A 16945-nucleotide genomic window follows, 5' to 3' on the forward strand; every position below is an offset into this window, starting at 1 on the left:
CAAGTCCATCCTGATGCTCTCTCTTTCGCTTTCCGTTTCTGTCTCTCTTGCTCTGTACAATCCCACAATTATCCCCTCATTCCTCCAACTTTCTGTACCTCTGATATGGAGTCGCAGAAGGGTTACATCACCGAAGGAGGTCATTTGCTCCAAGTCTGTGCCAGCTCTGTGCAAGTACTTATTTCAAGTAATCCAATTTCCTGCTGTCTACAATTTGTATTCTTCACAACTCCAAGCCCTTGCACAAGCCTTCACCCAATATGCCGTCTAGGTGCTGCTCTGAGGAATTACCTTCCTAAACATCTCTACCTCCTCCTTTTAGAAAATGTACTTGAACAACTAAAGTTCTTTGTCTTTACAACATGTAGATCTTGTTCAGCTTTGCATCTAATATATTGTCGTCCCACTGAAGTGCTTCAAATTTTTCTGTCATAAGTGGTTCATAAATATAAGCTATTATTCATACAAAATCTCAAGATTGTGGTGCTATCAGTCACTGATATCAAGTCTGATGAACAGGCAGTGGGCAACAACTTCATAAACTTTTGTCCATGTGTCAGCATTGTACTGCAAAAGGCTTTTTCAGGGATACTCCACACTAACACTTAGCAAAGAATAGGCAGAAAAATCCACAGTTGACTGTTTCTTCATTGAAAATGTTTAATATTTGATGATTAATTTTCATTGTCCATTATCCAAAGCACTTGTTAAGAAAGGAATTAATAAGCACAGGGTCATTTAAGACTTCGGCTTTCAAGCTTTGTGTGTTGAGCCTCCTGGATTCCCTACCCATTAAATGACAACATCAGATGCCAGTGTTATTATTTCCAGGAAGCACAATCAACAGAACCAAATAATAGACCCAAAAAGAATTCAGTATTACTGACCAAATGGAACTTTGCAAATTTCCACAACCCACTGGTGGAATGCAGTTTTGTAAAGAAGCTGTGGGATTGTACAGGCACACATCACAGTTACACACATTTACAAAAGGTTGCTAGATGATCAAATAGTTATAGCATGATGACTTTTCAAAATAACTACTGGATGAGCGATGTTTGTAGCAACCTCTTGCAAAACAAGACTGATGTAAAGTGGCTTGTAACTGAAATTGTTTTATCTTTGTTGAAAAAAAAATTATCTTCTTTTTGCCTTTACAGAGAATCAGCACAGCAAGCGGTGATGGAAGGCATTACTGCTACCCTCATTTCACATGCGCAGTGGATACTGAGAATATCCGCAGGGTGTTTAATGACTGTCGGGACATTATTCAACGTATGCACCTTCGTCAGTATGAGTTATTGTGATGGCAAGCACTTGTCTCTGTGTCTTGGACTCTTTATTTCTCATTTGACTTGCCCACACAGGGTGGAAGAGAACTGGTGCAGTGTCTCTTCGAATGCACCCCTCCACTTTTCTCCCTGCTGGCCTCTGTCCCCTGGACAGTATGAGGTGGCATCACCTAAATGGCCATTTCTGTGTGGGTTTCCCTACTACTTTAATGAAACCCCAAACAAAATGCCCTAAACAAGGAGTACTTGAAGGATTTTAAAACAACGAAACAAAATCTACACACAATTTGGGAAACGCCTTTTCCAAGGTAATCAGCGCTGTTGTGGGCTCGCATCAACCCATAATATCGAACATGTATCCATTCACAGCAACAGGAAATGTGAAGGTACCAAGTCCACGCTGAAGACTAGACCTACTGTGATGTTAACCAGGCCTGACAAGGTGTGGAACAGAGATGCCGATCCCTGCAGATCTGAACAGTGCAAAAAAAAAGAGAGAAATCAGCTTTAAAACCCCCGCTACATTTTAGAGGGGAATTTTTAAGAAAAAGTCTTTGGCAGTCCTTGGATCTAGATTTGATGAACTGCTTTTGGGCTGTGATTGTAGAAAGAATTAACCACACTCTTTTAGTTCTCCACAGGTGAACCTTTCAGCTTTGTTCATGATCTTTCACCCAATAATTTCCCTTTCCTGTCCCTGCTCCTGGCATCCCCAAATCCCCGCCACACTACTTCCCTGTTCCTCCACTTTCCTTGTTTATTTCACTGCTGGATTATTATTCTTGTACAGACTGTAAAATGTATTATTTTGTACAACTTTATTGAAAATAACTTGTAGAAGATCTTTGTGCCTTGATTATGGCTGTACTTGTAAAATGAGCTAAGATGTAAGTATGTTTGATTGCGCTGTACAGCTTTGTCAGCCCTATCTGCAGCATCAGCTCAAGGTAGGGAATTTATCTGTAGTTTAGTTTTTTTCTGGTTTATAAAGAAGGAAAAATGCTGTTTAGTATATATATAAAAAAGTACAAAATTGTGCAAATTAACCACTTCAGAAGAGTGAGGTCTTTAACAAGTGACCAGACATCGCAGCATCATTTGCTTATTTTTTAATTTTAGCTTTAACTCATTTCAGTCTATCCAAATGCAAACATGGCTTGTTTCTACATAAACCAAATTTTGCTACAAATTATAAATGCTAGTCTTTGGTCATTCATGGTCCTTTAAAGAGAAAAAAGAAAAAAAATTAAACACATAGGCATTGTGTGAACGTGGTGAACATCAGATCTGGCTCCTCTGGTCCAACCAACAGCACCTGTACTATGTTGGTATAGTTAATACAAAGCAAGGCATCATCCCTTGTATTTGGCCTCAGAATTCCAGTTGCAAATGACATTTTTATTTCTCTTTGAATAAAGAGATACTTAGAAAATTTTGTTTATATATTAACTATACAGTAGCATCAAGTGAAGACGTGTGGATTTTTTCTTAAACTTGAATAATTTATGCAAATTATATGCTCAGAACAAGTTGTGGTACAGTACAAAAAAAGCAAAAATCACTGTAGCAATAAGAAAGCATGTAATTTTAGTAACTACTACACTGCTTTATATTTTATACCTAGGTGTTTTGTCTCTGTGAGTATGTTACTTTTTCATGTCGAAGATTACCTGTACAATTTGTACAAAGTCTAAATTACAGTTGTAATAACAGATCTAGAACAGTGTTAGCCTATATTACTCACCTCCCCCTCCCAACCTGTCTTCTTTCTTCTCTAACCCATCCCCTATTTTATTTCACCATTAGTATTGCACAGACTGAAATCTATGACCCATCACAGAACCTACCATAAAAAGCACTCTTGTGATTCTGGTAAAGATATGTGTGATGAAAGCATTTGATCTAAATGGGAACCACTGAAGAAAAGTGTAGATGATCTAACGCTTGGCTGAAGTTTATTGCTACATGATCCAGAGGTTTCAGATTTGTGACTTTTTTCACAACCGGTGTGTTGCCTTTTCAGGTTCAGAATCAAACTGTGACCTCCAGATACCCCAAAGTGCTCTTTGATCAGTGAAGTATATTTGATGTGAAGTCACTGTTATTTAAAAAAAAAATCAGCTAATTTGCACACATCCAGGTCCCACAAAGAGCAAAGTTGTGGTTATCAGGTGATCTGAGGTGGGGGTGGGGGGGTGTGTGGTTTATCATCAAGTTGGTTGAGTGATGCATATTGTCAAGAAACCGGATACAGATCTCCTGCTCGACTTTCACTTCAGATGAAAGGTTATCAACCTCAATTGTTAACTTTGTTTCCATCTCCACAGATGCTGTCCGACCTGCTGATTATTTCCAACATTTGCTGTTTTGATTTCATATTTCCATCACCCACAGTATTTTATCCTGAAGACCTTTGTGAGAAGAATTTGTGGTGGGTGCTGGTGGTTGGCACAGACTCAGTGAGCCGAAGGACCTGTTTCCATGCTCTGTGACTGTGACTCTAATGATAAGTCAGCCCGTGTATTCTGCATGGAAGATACTCGAGGTTCAACCTGTAGCCCTCTTGAACCAGTTTCCTTCAAAGAATCGGGTACACTGTGGAGATAAATCGTAAAATTATCATGTGGTATTTAACCATCAGGCCCAGGTTGACCCCTTGTCTGATGGACATGCTACTGATTGGAATGAGATGATGAAAGAAAATAGATTTCTCAACTTCAGAGTGTGAATGAGGAGATATAGGTATAGAAGAGGTTCTGTTTTAATTATCCTGCACTCTGGCACTCTAGCTATTTTAGGGGGAAATAATCAATCTTAAGGATTTGTTCTGTGCACTCCAGTCTTCCCACTAATTTTTTGCATGGCTAGTCTTTGACATGATGTAGTCCAGAGCTGAATTAGACCTGATGTTTGCTGTCAACATTTGAAAATAGCGCTCACCTGAAATTTGTCAGCGTCCATTGAATTGCATCCGTACTTAACTCATGATCTCATTCCCATATAGAAGAGAGCAGAAGAGAAGAGAATTAAAGGCACTTCAGAATCATAACATTACAGGGGGAATTTGGCCCATGGGTCTGGGCCAGCTCTGAGGAGGACACCTTACCACTTCACTTTTTCCCCACAGCCTTGCAAATTGTAGAGAAACAAAGGACTGCAGATGCTGGAATCTGGATGAAAAGACATCAAGATGCTGGAGGAACTCAGCAGGTCAGGCAGCATCCGTGGAGAAAAGCAGAAGGTCAACATTTTGGGTCAAGACCTTCAAGACTGAAGATTGGAAATGATACAAAGATAGGAATATGGAGATCTCTCCATCTCAGGAGATTCTTTATCCACTGACATTTTCTACAAACCCACTGACACCCACAGCTACCTTGATTACAGCTCCTCCCACTCTGTCTCTTACAAGGACGCTATCCCTTTCCCTTTATTTCTCCGCCTCCGCCACATCTGCTCCCATGATGAGGCTTTCCACTCCAGGGCATCAGGGATGCCCAACTTCTTTACTAATCATGGCTTCCCTCCTACTGTGGTCGAGAGAGCTCGCACCCGTATCCCTGCCATTTCCTGCATCACTCTCTCCACGACTCCCTATTTCACTCCTCCTTCCCCACCCATCCTGTCCCCACCCCAAGGACCCTTCACTGCCCCCGCCAGAGGTGTAACACCAGCCCCTACACCACCTCCATCCAGGGACCAATAACAGTCTATTCAGGTGAGGCAGAGATTTACCTGCTCATCCCCTAATATCATCTACTGCATTCGGTGCTCCAAGTGTGGCCTCCTCTACATCGGTGAGACCAAACACAGACTAGGTGACCGTTTCGTAGAAGAGCTGTGCACTGTCCTTAACCGTGATCTGCATCTCCCCATTGCTGGTCACATCAACTCCCCCTCCCACGTTATCACTGATATGTCAGTCCTCGGCCTCCTCCACTGCCGGGAGAATTCCAAGCGCAAAATGGAGGAACAACACCTCATTTTCCATTTTAATGGAATGAACAGCCTAATGGAATAAACACCGAATTCTCCCACTTTAAGTAAACCAACACCCGCCCCACCCACCACCTTGCCTGTTCTTTTCTTCCCTTTCCTAGCCGATCTCTCTCTTTTCTCGCCATTTTTTTCTCTCTCCCTTTCCTCTGCTTCCCTCTCCCCCCATGCCACCTGCCTCCATACCTTTGACACATCTCCTGGTGGATCTGCCCTCCCCTCCTCTCCCACATCTGCCTCTTTCTATCTCTCACCTGCATCTACCTATCACCACCTTGTGCCCACCCCGCCTCCCCTCTTTTGTCCACCACCACTGCTCTGTTCCCCCTTCCCTATATATTGGGCTTCCCTTTTTCCTATCTTCAGTCCTGAAGAAGGATCCTGACAACAAAACGTTGACCATCTGCTTTTCTCCATGGATGCTGCCTGACTTGCTGAGTTCCTCCAGCATCTTGGTCTTGCAAATTATTCTCTCTCTCAAATGTCGGCCCAATTTCATTTTAAAAGCTTTGATTGATTCTACTCCTTCCACACCTATAGGCAGCAAACACCTTAAAACTGGAATGGAGTCAATCCTGGTGTCCCTTGTTATCTACCACTCCAAATAAGTTTCTCAATATCAAGTCCAGAGAAATAATGTCGATGGTCTTGCTCTTTCAACACTGAGATTTAATATACAGTATCCAATCCAAGGTTGAAGTAGATTTCAAAGTGGAATTCACTTGCAGATAGTTCCATGCACAAAAGCAGGTTGGGAGGAAGTTAAAACAATCATTGTCACCAGAGGAAAGGTACTTGGCAACTAATGAGATGAATGGCTGGCAAGTCTCAGGAGTTGTGAAAAAGGCATTGAGTTTGCACAAGAGCAGCAAGATGCTAACCACAATGCAATCTACATGTGGACATTTAACAACAGTGAGTTCAAATGGATTTCGCTACTAAAAAGACTTGAATGTACATGACACTTTCCACAAGCTCAGAACATCACAAGTGCTTTGCAGATAATTTGTGTTTTAATCACATAATAATGGAAATACAGTAACTGATTGCACATCCTAAGGTCCTGTAAACATCAATGTAATGAAGACTAGTTAATGTTTCAGGTCAACAACCCATGATTAGAAAGATTCTGATGAAAGGTCATTGACCTGAAATGTGGACTGTTTATCTCTCTGCAGATGTTGATTGACCTGGTGAGTAGTTCCACCGTTTTCTGTCTTTTCACATTTCCAGCAAATGCAATTTTTTTCTTTGCTTTTTGGTGAGGAGTGTAATTGGTTGAGGGATGAAGGTTGAACAGTGTTTTCCTGCTCATCTTCAGAGTTGGACCATGAAAGACCAGTCAAGCCTCAGTCTAGACTTAACCTGGAAATGAAAAATGACTAAAACCCATAATGGCTGCAAACACAGCAAATCATTCAGCATCTGTGGGAAGAGAAACAGAGTTGATGTTTCAGACTGATGACCTTTTATCAGAACTGCACTGGAGTTTTAGTTTAAAGATCCCGAAAGTAAAACCCATTAGTTATTACAAAGGGCATTAAAAATGTTGTGGTAGTTTAGTCAACTGCAACAGAATGCAGATGTTAGAAGGTTTAGTAGTAAAATTGGACCCAGTCCACTGTTGCTAGGCAATTTGAGAAGGCCAGGGAAGATCTGGGGCTGGCCAGCAGAATTTTGGGTGAGGACATTTCGAGGGTGGGACAAGTGAGCGAGGCTGGACATGAGGGTGCATCTAACGGTGAAAGGTATGGGTGAGATTGCAGGCATTCGAGAGCTGGGCAAACGTGGAGCCTGCCACAGTTCTGGAAGACTTGAGCACACTTAGGTACAGAGGTGTGAGAGTCAGAAGGCTGCAGTATTCCATATTACAGACCTCCAATGACACACTTATTTTTGCACTGGGCACTTGCCTCTGCTTTTTCTTATTATCGCCAGATGGAAACAAAGCTAATCAGCATCTTTCCTGCCACCATTTCTTTATCCAGCTCTGAGAATTTCCAGACATTCCTTCCACTATTTTTTCTTTCCATGTGAGTAGATGTGAGAAAGTAGTGAAACTGATTTTTGTGGTTTTTAAACCTGGTTGAGACAGGGTTTTAAAGCAATGTTACTGTAATGAGCTGTGAAGCCACTGGATGGCAGGAAAGAACCATTAACCCATTAAATTGCTTTCTCAAGCACTTGATTCTAATATTTCCCTTTCCTCTGCCTCAGCTGATTTCTGCTGGGTAAACTTGCAGGGAACCAATGCATCAGAAAGGAAATTACTGCTTGCCTGTTGCTGCTGAAACGGAGACAATTTTAAATCTGCAGAGATCTGTGACTGAGTCTTGCTGCCTGACCAGGTTCAGACTCAGCAGGTGGTGTTTTAACCCTTGAGGGAATGCTGGCCTTGCTGTTTGTTCTGTTAATACCCATCATTGCAGTTCAGGCAGCTCAAGAGCAGCATCTTGGCCTCCACTTGAGGATGTGTGTTCATTTCCCACACCTGAGTCCTCTCACACAACCTCGGCTGCCACACCAGTGAAGCAATGGTAGATAAATTCCTGCTATGTGTCAGATGTGGCCGATTGAAGCCCTTAATGCTCACTCACAGGGAAACAATAGACCACAAGGAGAGATTTGCTTCAGTAATGGAGCCAAAGTAATTATCCTACAACCAACAAAACTTTTATTAAAAAAAACCACCACTGTTTTTTGGTGTCTTGCTGTACTCAAACAATTTTTCCTACAATACCGGAGTGACTACTTGGTTGGAAATCCTTCTGCTGCTCCTTCCGGAAAAAGGGAAAGAGTGTTAGAGTGAGTTAAGAATGGCTGCATTTATCGATCTGGGTTCAGATTCAAGCGTCACCTTTAACAACACAAAGTGTTTATCTGCTGGCTGGTCCTGTGGATTAAAGCCCCCGCAGAAGGTGGGGCAAGTCCAGCAGCAAACGCAATGGTTCAGATCTTTGTTGTGCTGGATTTAATGACCTTCATCACTGCACAAGTAGGGGGAGCGGTAATACAACTGAGCAGCATCAGCTGCTCTCACTCTGGACTGGTATCTTCTGCAAAGTGCCTTTGTGAATCTGGTCAGAGGAAGGACAACCTGAACAACTTGGGGATGCTGGCGCACTGAAGCGAGGTACTGTCAGGTATATGATGCCCATGGGGCGAGGGGGAAGCTGAGAGCTTCCAGGACAAAAAATAAATGAGATTAGAAAATTACTTTGGATTTGTTTCTTTCTTGCCATCTTGTGACTGAGTATTGACAGTATAAGACCTGAGATTTTTGCATTGATTCCTTTTTGCGCAGGACCAGGCCCTTCAGTCCATGATGTCTGTGCCAGCCATGATGCCAATGCAATCCAATCCCATCTGCCTGCGTGTGGCCTATATCCCTCTATTCCCTGTCTGTGTGCCTGTCCCATTGCCTCTTAAATATTATTATTCACCTTGTACTTTTGGATAGAATGCATTGAAATACTCCATCCCACTGAAGGTAAATATTCCACCAATCTGAGAGATAGCCAGAAATTCCGCCGTCTATGACTTGATGTTATCTATTCAGGATGCTGGGAACCGCAGAGAAGTTATTTCAATTTTCAATACATTCAATGACTGAACATCCACAGTCTTTTATGAAGAATTCCAAAAAATCACCGTCTTCTGATAGGAAGAAAAACATTCTTGGTCCTAAATAGCCTCCCAGTTAGGCTAAGGATGTATCCTTTGTGCTGGAGTCTCAGCCTGGCAACCCAGAATCTACATTGTCAAGCCATCGAAACATTTTACTGAGGTCACTTCTCATTCATTTAAACCTAAAGAACATTGATTGAAATATCGCACTCAATCCCTTCTCAAAGGACAGCATCCTAATTCCAGGCAGTAACCAAGTGGATCTTCAGTGCATCCTTTGTGAAGATTGAGTTGAAAACTGCAAGGCTTCCATGAGACCACTACACATCTACCCCATGGCTTCCTTCTGCAACCCCAACCTCTTGTGATAAAGGCTAACGTTTGCCTTCCTAATTGCTGATGGTACCTGTATGTAGATCTTCCATGATGAACGTGCAAGGAGACCGGGATCACTGAATGCCAAGAATCACTCATCTGAAAAATATTCTGCTTTTAACAATTTTCCTCATTTCTTTTTATACTCCATATTTAGTTTGTAACCAACAACTTCACTGGACTATAACTGTTTTGGATCCTCACAGCTTACTGACCAACAAACTTTGCTTGATAAACTTGCCTGGATCCCACATGACTGTATCAGATACTGATATGGATCATATAAAGCATCCATTTGTGCAATAGTTGCACCTGCCATCCCAGAAGTGATCTGTCTGTTAAGATATCCTCAGTCTATATTAATATTATCCCTCATGGCACCAAAAAGGGTTGGTCAATCCCTAAATCTACTGCTTTGTCTGTTTCTCCTCTGTCCCAGGACTGGTGTGACAGCAAGTGTTTAGGAGGAAGCAGGTGAGTTCAATAAGCCAGGTCTGCCAGGTTAACAAAGCTTATCAAATCATACAGCACAGACAGAGATGAATTGGTCTCAAGAATTATCAATCACTTTCCACTGACTGGCAGTCATTTCGAGTATATATCCGATTCCACTTGCACAGTTACTACAAATCTGCAGGCACTGAGACCTTAATCTCCCTTCCAGGTCAGAACAACTATAGTAATAAGCCAAAAGTCTCAACAATTTGAAATTTGTCCCTTGGTTAGCAAATGGAAACATGCACCACTTTCAGAATGCTATGGACTTACTCCCCACCATCTCTCTGTACATCACTCTTCCTAAGAGTCCTGCCATTTACACTATCCTCTCGCATTTGATCTCCCAAAATGCATTACTAAGCATACACAATGATCAAGCCTCCAAACTTCTCCTAGGCAGAGAGTTCCAAAGTATCACAACCCTCTTCATCGCCATATGAACTGGGTGCTGCCTATTCTGAAAGTGTGCCCCCAGTTTCTAGATACACAAGTGGGGGAAGCATTCTTTCAGCATCCTCCTCAGAATTTTGCAGATTTCAGTGAGATCACCTTTCAGTCGTCTATGTTCCAATGAATATCGGCCCAGACTTATCAACCTCTTTGTTTTCATGTGTTGACTCCTCCCTCCTCTGTGCTGCCTCCAATGCAAGTGTATCCTTCCTTAAAGATGGAGACCAAAACTGCACAGAACTCCAGTTACTGGTCTCACCTGTGCCCTGTAAAGTTGCATCAAATCTTCCCTACTTTTATATTCCATACTCTTTCCAATAAAGATCAGCATTCCATTGGCCTTCCCAATTACTTGCTTGAACCTGCATGCTAACTTTTTTGAGTTTCATCTACATAGAGCACTAGATCCCCTTTGTACTGCAACATTTTGTAGTCGCTTGCCTTTTGAATGAGAATTTGGTTTTTTATTCTTCCCTTCCAAAGTGGATAACTTCACATTTCTCCCTCTGCCAACTTCTTGCCCACTCAGGTAACCCATCAATGTCCTTTTGCAGGCATTTTGGGTGCTCTCCACAACTTTTTAACCCACCTGTATTTGCATCAACAACAAATCTGACCACAGCACACCTGGTCCCTTCATCCAAGTCATTAACATAGGTGGTGAATAGTTGAGGCCCCATCCCTGATCCCTTGGCACCCAACAAGCTACAGATTGGACCATTTTCAGAATGGCGTTCTTCCTGAACTTGTTTTCTGTTCATTAGCCACTCCCCCATCCATGCCAATAAAACACACTCCACCTTGTATGCCCTTGTGCTGTAACACTGGACGTGGCACCTTCTGTAATGACTTCTGGAAATCCAAAACCACTGCTTCTGGTTCCTGCTTGTCCACCCCGTTTGTTACATCTTTAAGGAACTCCAGCAGATTGGTCAAACACAACTTCCCTTTCTTAAAATCACGCTGTTTGTTTGATTGTCTTCGGATTTTCAAAATGTCTTGTTATTACCCCCTTCGTCATGGATTCCAGCATTTTCCTGAATACAGATGTCATGCTAACTGGCTTACAGTTTCCTGCTTTCTGTTTCCCTCCTTTCTTGAACAGCAGTGTTACAGTTGTCATTTTCTAATTCCCGGGGATCTCTCCAGAATCCAGGGAATACCGGTAAATTATAGTCAATGCATCCACTATCTCTGCGATACAGATGGTCATTTCCAGGGGAGTTGTTGGTCTTTAGCTGCATTAGTTTGTCTGGAACATTTTCTCAAGTGTTAGAAATTGTTTTAAGTTCCTCCATCCTGGAGGTCCATTATTATTGGGACACTTTTAGTGTCTTCTACCATAAGACCGGGCCAAAATATGATTTCAGAGTCTCTGCTGTTTTGCTGTTCCCGTTATTAATTCACTGGTCCCATCCTCGAAGGGAACAACATTTGCTCGAGCGACTCTCTTCTTTTTTCTATACATGTAAAACTCTTCCTGCCTGTTCTTATTATTTGCTGGTTTACTATCATATTCTACCTTCTCCATCTATTTTTTTTAAATGATCCGTTGCTAGTTTCCAGACATTTCCCAATCCTCTGGCCCACCGCTGAGCTTCGCAACACTTTTTTTGCTTTCAATTTGATGCCATCCCTAACTTGGGTTAGTCACGGATGGTGCACCCTTCCCATTGAGTTTTCCTTCTCACTAGAGTGTACCTTTGCTGAGATTTATCAAATATCTCCTTAAACATCTGCACTGCTGGTCTCCTGTCTTATCCTGTATTTGCGCAGTCTACTTCGCCTCACCCTGCCCTCGTACCATTGTAGTTGCCTTTAGGTTCAGGGCAATAGCTTCAGACAAAGGTTCTCACTCGCTCAAACTGCCTTTGAAATCCTACCGTGCTGTGACCACTATTTCCCTGAGGATGTCTTCTGAGACTCGTACCCTTGCTGTTTCTTTTCTCTCACCAAACTGATTCTAAATCTTGAGCCGGTGAAGCGGCGTCACTCCTCAGCGCAGCAGTGATCTCGTCCTTACCTCACCGAGCTACTCCACCACCTTTCCTCTCTGCCGAACTTTCCAAAAGGTCGTGTACCCCTGAATGTTCATCTGTCATGGCTGTCAGAATATACCCATTCATTTCTATCTGTGCTGTCAACTCATCCACCCTGCGACAAAAGCTGCATTGATTCAGAAAATGAGCATCTCATGTTATAGTTTTTCCTTTGACTCTATTTGCTGCTGCACCTTTATCTGCTCTGCCACTCCCGGTACACCCTGATCATTCCTGTTGTTGACCTGCACGGTTGCCTTCTTTCTCTTTGGCTCCTAACTACCCTCCCACCTCCATCCCTTCTTTCTATTCCCAGGTCAGCTGGACTCCCTTCTGGTTTTACCTCTGGGTTCCCATCCCCTTTCCTGAAATGTGACCACCCAGAATTGGACGCACTGCTGCAGTTGTTGCCGAGACAGTGTCAACTCGTTAACTGAAACCATCAGCTCAAGAAGGAGAAGCACAATTTGCACATCTGAGATATTTCATTGTGTTGGGATCCCAAAAATGTTGTAACCAAGTACCTTTAGATGTGTGGTCACTCTTGTAGCAGCCAATGAACGCACAGCAAGTTCCCACACTCGAATAGTCCATTAATAATCTGTCTTTGTTCAGGCGATAATTATTAATCATGTTGCCGTAATCATCCACTTCTTTGAAATGGTGACGTCGAATTATTTTCCATTTCCTCTGACCTCCGAACTGTGGTTTGAACCCGTGACCTTCTGACTTGGGCACGTGTATCGCTGCTCAGCCACAGCTGTTACTGCAATCTTCTCCTTCCTCAGGAGACCTTTGACATTTGAGGGGGACTTGCTTTTGCTTTGCTTCTGTGGTTCTGAGCTGACTGACGTGGTCATTTTTGTCCTTTCTGAGACTTACACAGGGCATTGCTCTGCTCCCAATGCACGACTCTGAGGCTCCCACCACCTGAAAACCCTCATATGCTTGAAAATTCCAGCCTTTATTTTGGCTGACGTAGCACACAGAACAGAACAGCACAGGAACAGGCCCTTGGCCCACAATGTTGTGCCGAACTAATTCAACTGGTAATGAAATGCCCAACTAAACGAATCCCTTCTGCCTACACAGAAGGGATTATATGTCCATATCCCTCCATTCTCTGCACACACACTTGCCTATCTAAGAGCCTCTTAAATGCCTCCATCGTATTTCCCTCCATCGTATTTCCCTCCATTACCACCCCTAGCAGTGCATTCCAGACACCCACCACTCAATAAACACTACTTGCCCCACACATCTGCTTTGAACTTGCCCCCTTTCACCTGAAATGCATGCCCTCTACAATGAGACATTTCAACCCTGGGGGAAAAAGATACTGGCCGTTTACTCTATCTGTGCCTCTCATCATTTTATAAGCTTCTATCTGGTCTCCTCTCAGCCTCCACCACTCCGGAGAAAACAACCCAATTTTGCCCAACCTCTCCTTCTACAACCAGGCAGCATCCTGGTAAACCACTTCTGCACCCTTTCCAAAGCCTCTACGTCCTTCATATATGGGGCAACCAGAACTGAATGCAATACTTCAGATGCGGCCTAACCAGAGTTTTATAAAGCTGCAACATAACTTCCCAACTCTTGAACACAGTGCCTCAACTCACAATGGCAAGCATGCCATACGCCGCCTTTACCACCCTATCAACTTGTGCAGCCATCATTCTGAATGACTCTGTACCTGCAGCTTCTGATCTTCAGTTTGTTCAGCTTCGTTAATCGTTATTTCTTAATAGAGCTTGCAATTCTCCATTCTGTTTCTTGTGCAAATACTGGTTCAGATGTCGAGAGGTTAAAACTCCCCAGGAAAGGATGGGGTCACTTGCAGCTGTGGACCAGAGGTGACGTTAAGCAACACGAAGAATTACACATGCCATGTGCAGGCTCTGAAATTGTAACTGGGTTCCTATTTTCTGTGGAGCAACAGTTGTATGTTCCCCATTTCCACTCCAATCCCAGTTACAGACTTCCCGCTGTTACTTCAATACAGATTCTGCGTCTTGTACAACATTGAACAGAAGCCTTAGTTGAGAATTGGGGCAACTTAACTGTTCACAAAGTGGAGTTCATCAAAGTAGGCAGCGTTATCGGTTTCAGTGAGAGAGTATGGGTTGTGTCTCAATCGGTATCTCATTTTAGATTCTGTTGGAGAGGATAACCTGACAGAGGAAGACCATGGCAACCGGGACCTTGGCACCATGCCTGGTACTGTGGTCCAGCGGGGAAGGAGAAATGCAGTGGTTATTGGGGATTCTATAGTGAGGGGAACGGATAACAGATTCTGCGAAACCGACAATGAATCCCGGATGGTGTGTTGCCTCCCTGGTGCCAGGGTACGGGATGTCACGGACCGGGTCCAGAATATTCTGAGGGGAGAGGGTGATCAGCCAGAAGTCTTGGTACATGTAGGTACCAATGACATAGGTAGAAAAAGAGAAGAGGTCCTGAAGAAGGAATACAAGGAGTTAGGAAGAAAGTTGAGAAGTAGGACCACCATTGTGGTAATTTCAGGATTACTACCTGTGCCACGTGCCAACGGTAGTAAGAATAGAAAGATCTGGCAGATGAATGCGTGGCTGAGTGACTGGTGCAGGGGACGGGGCTTCAAATTCTGGATCATTGGGACCTTTTTTGGGGGAGGCATGACGTATTCACTAAGGATGGGGTACACCTAAACTCCAAAGGGTCCAATATCCTGGCGGGAATGTTTAATTTAGCTGTTGGGGAGGGTTTAAACTAATCTGGCAGGGGGATGGAACCCAGGATGTTAGGATACAGGATGTTAGGATAGATAGAAACAAGTCTGAGATAGTGTGTAGTGAGGATGGTAAGAAGGACAGGCAGGTGAAGAGTCAGGATAATTTGCTGAACAATAGAAGTACAACAAAATCAATAGCAGATACTGGACTAAATGTACTATATTTAAATGCACGTTGCGTTAGGAATAAAGTAGATGACCTAGTGGCACAACTACAGGTTAATAAATACGACATTGTGGCAATCACCGAGTCATGGCTTTATGACGGATGTGATTGGGAACTGAATGTCCCGGGGTACACAGTGTATAGGAAGGATAGGCGGGTAGGCAGAGGGGGTGGTGTGGCCATGATGGTTAGTAATGATATAAAATGAATAGAAAGGAAGGACATTGGGTCAGAAGAGGTGGAATCCTTATGGGTGGAGCTAAGAAATAGCAAGGGTTATATATAGGCCCCCTAATAGCAGTCAGGATGTGGACTATAAGTTGCAGTTAGAAATAGAAAAAGCGTGCCAGAGTGACAACGTGAAGATAATTATGAGGGATTTTAACATGGTGGACTGGGAAATCCAGCAAGGCAGTGGATCGCAGGAGAGTGAGTTTGTGCAATGTCTACTGGACGGCCTTTTGGAGCAACTTGTTGATGAGCCCACCAGGGGATCGGCTGTTTTGGATTGGGTGCTGTGTAATGAATCGGAGGTGATTAGGGAACGAAAGGTAAAGGAACCATTGGGAACTAGTGATCACAATATGATTGAATTCAGTTTCAAATTTGAGGAGAAGCTGATAACTGGTGTATTGATATTTCAGTGGAACTAAGGAAATTACAGTGGTATGAGAGAGGAGTTGGCCCAAATTGATTGGAAGAGTAAGCTAGCTGGAGGGACGGCAGAGCAGAAATGGATTGAATTTCTACAAGAAATAAGGAAAATGCAGGATCGATATATTCCAAGAAAAAAGGTTTTGAATGGAAAAAATGCACAAATGTGGATAACGAGAGAGGTTAAGGCTAAAATAAGAGCAAAAGGAAGGGCATACAAGGAAGCAAAAATTAGTGGGAAAACAGAAGATTGGGAAACTTTTAAAAACCTGCAGAAAGAAACTAAGAAGGTCATTAGGAAAGAAAAGATGAATTATGAAAGGAAGTTGGCGGATAACATTCGAAAGGATACTAAGAGTCTTTTTAAATATATAAGGAATAAAAGAGAGACGCAGGTTGATATAAGACCAATTGATAACAGTACAGGAGAGATTATAATGGATGATAAAGAGATGGCAGAGGAACTAAATGAGTATTTTGCATCGGTCTTCACTGTGGAGGACATCAGCAATATACCGGATAGTCAGGGGTCTCACGGAACGGAACTGAGTTCAGTGAAGATTACTAGAGAGAGGGTGCTAGGGAAACTAAATGGGCTAAAGACTGATAAGTCTCCCGGACCAGATGAGGTTCCTCCCCGGGTTCTGAAGGAGGTGGCTTTAGAGATAGCAGAGACATTGGTGATGATTTTCCAGGAATCGATAGACTCCGGCATGGTTCCAGAAGACTGGAGGGTTCTGGAATGTAGTTCCACTGTATAAGAAAGGTGGGAGGCAGCATAAAGGAAATTACAGACCTATTAGTCTGACATCGGTGGTGGGAAAGTTACTGGAATCGATCCTCAAAGGTGAGGTTATGGAATACCTAGAGGTGCAAGGCAAGATAGGTCCAAGCCAACATGGTTTCGTGAAGGGAAGATCCTGCCTGACCAACCTATTGGAGTTTTTTGAAGAAATCTCAGGTAGGGTGGATAAGGGAGAGGCGGTAGATGTTGTGTATTTAGACTTTCAAAAGGCCTTCGACAAGGTGCCGCACAAGAGACTGATGAATAAGATGAGAGGTCATGTAATTACAG

General features: G+C 43.0%; 1 protein-coding gene across 5 annotated transcripts in view; it reads left to right on the forward strand.

Moving 5' to 3' along the window:
- The window catches only part of gnas (GNAS complex locus), a 303471-nt gene that overhangs the window by 250569 nt on the left and 35957 nt on the right, over positions 1 to 16945 (forward strand). For 2 of the 5 annotated variants that reach the window (XM_052031134.1, XM_052031135.1), the window contains exon 12: positions 1161 to 3006. The exons of the other annotated variants lie outside the window; for them this stretch is intronic. In XM_052031134.1, the coding sequence (XP_051887094.1) occupies positions 1161 to 1307 (147 nt within the window). In that variant the 3' untranslated portion in view covers positions 1308 to 3006. Of the gene's footprint in view, positions 1 to 1160; positions 3007 to 16945 lie in introns of those variants that run through there. 5 annotated transcript variants of the gene reach the window in all.

Source organism: Pristis pectinata, chromosome 16, assembly GCF_009764475.1.
Source record: "Pristis pectinata isolate sPriPec2 chromosome 16, sPriPec2.1.pri, whole genome shotgun sequence".
In the NCBI taxonomy this organism is placed as follows: Eukaryota; Metazoa; Chordata; class Chondrichthyes; order Rhinopristiformes; family Pristidae; genus Pristis; species Pristis pectinata.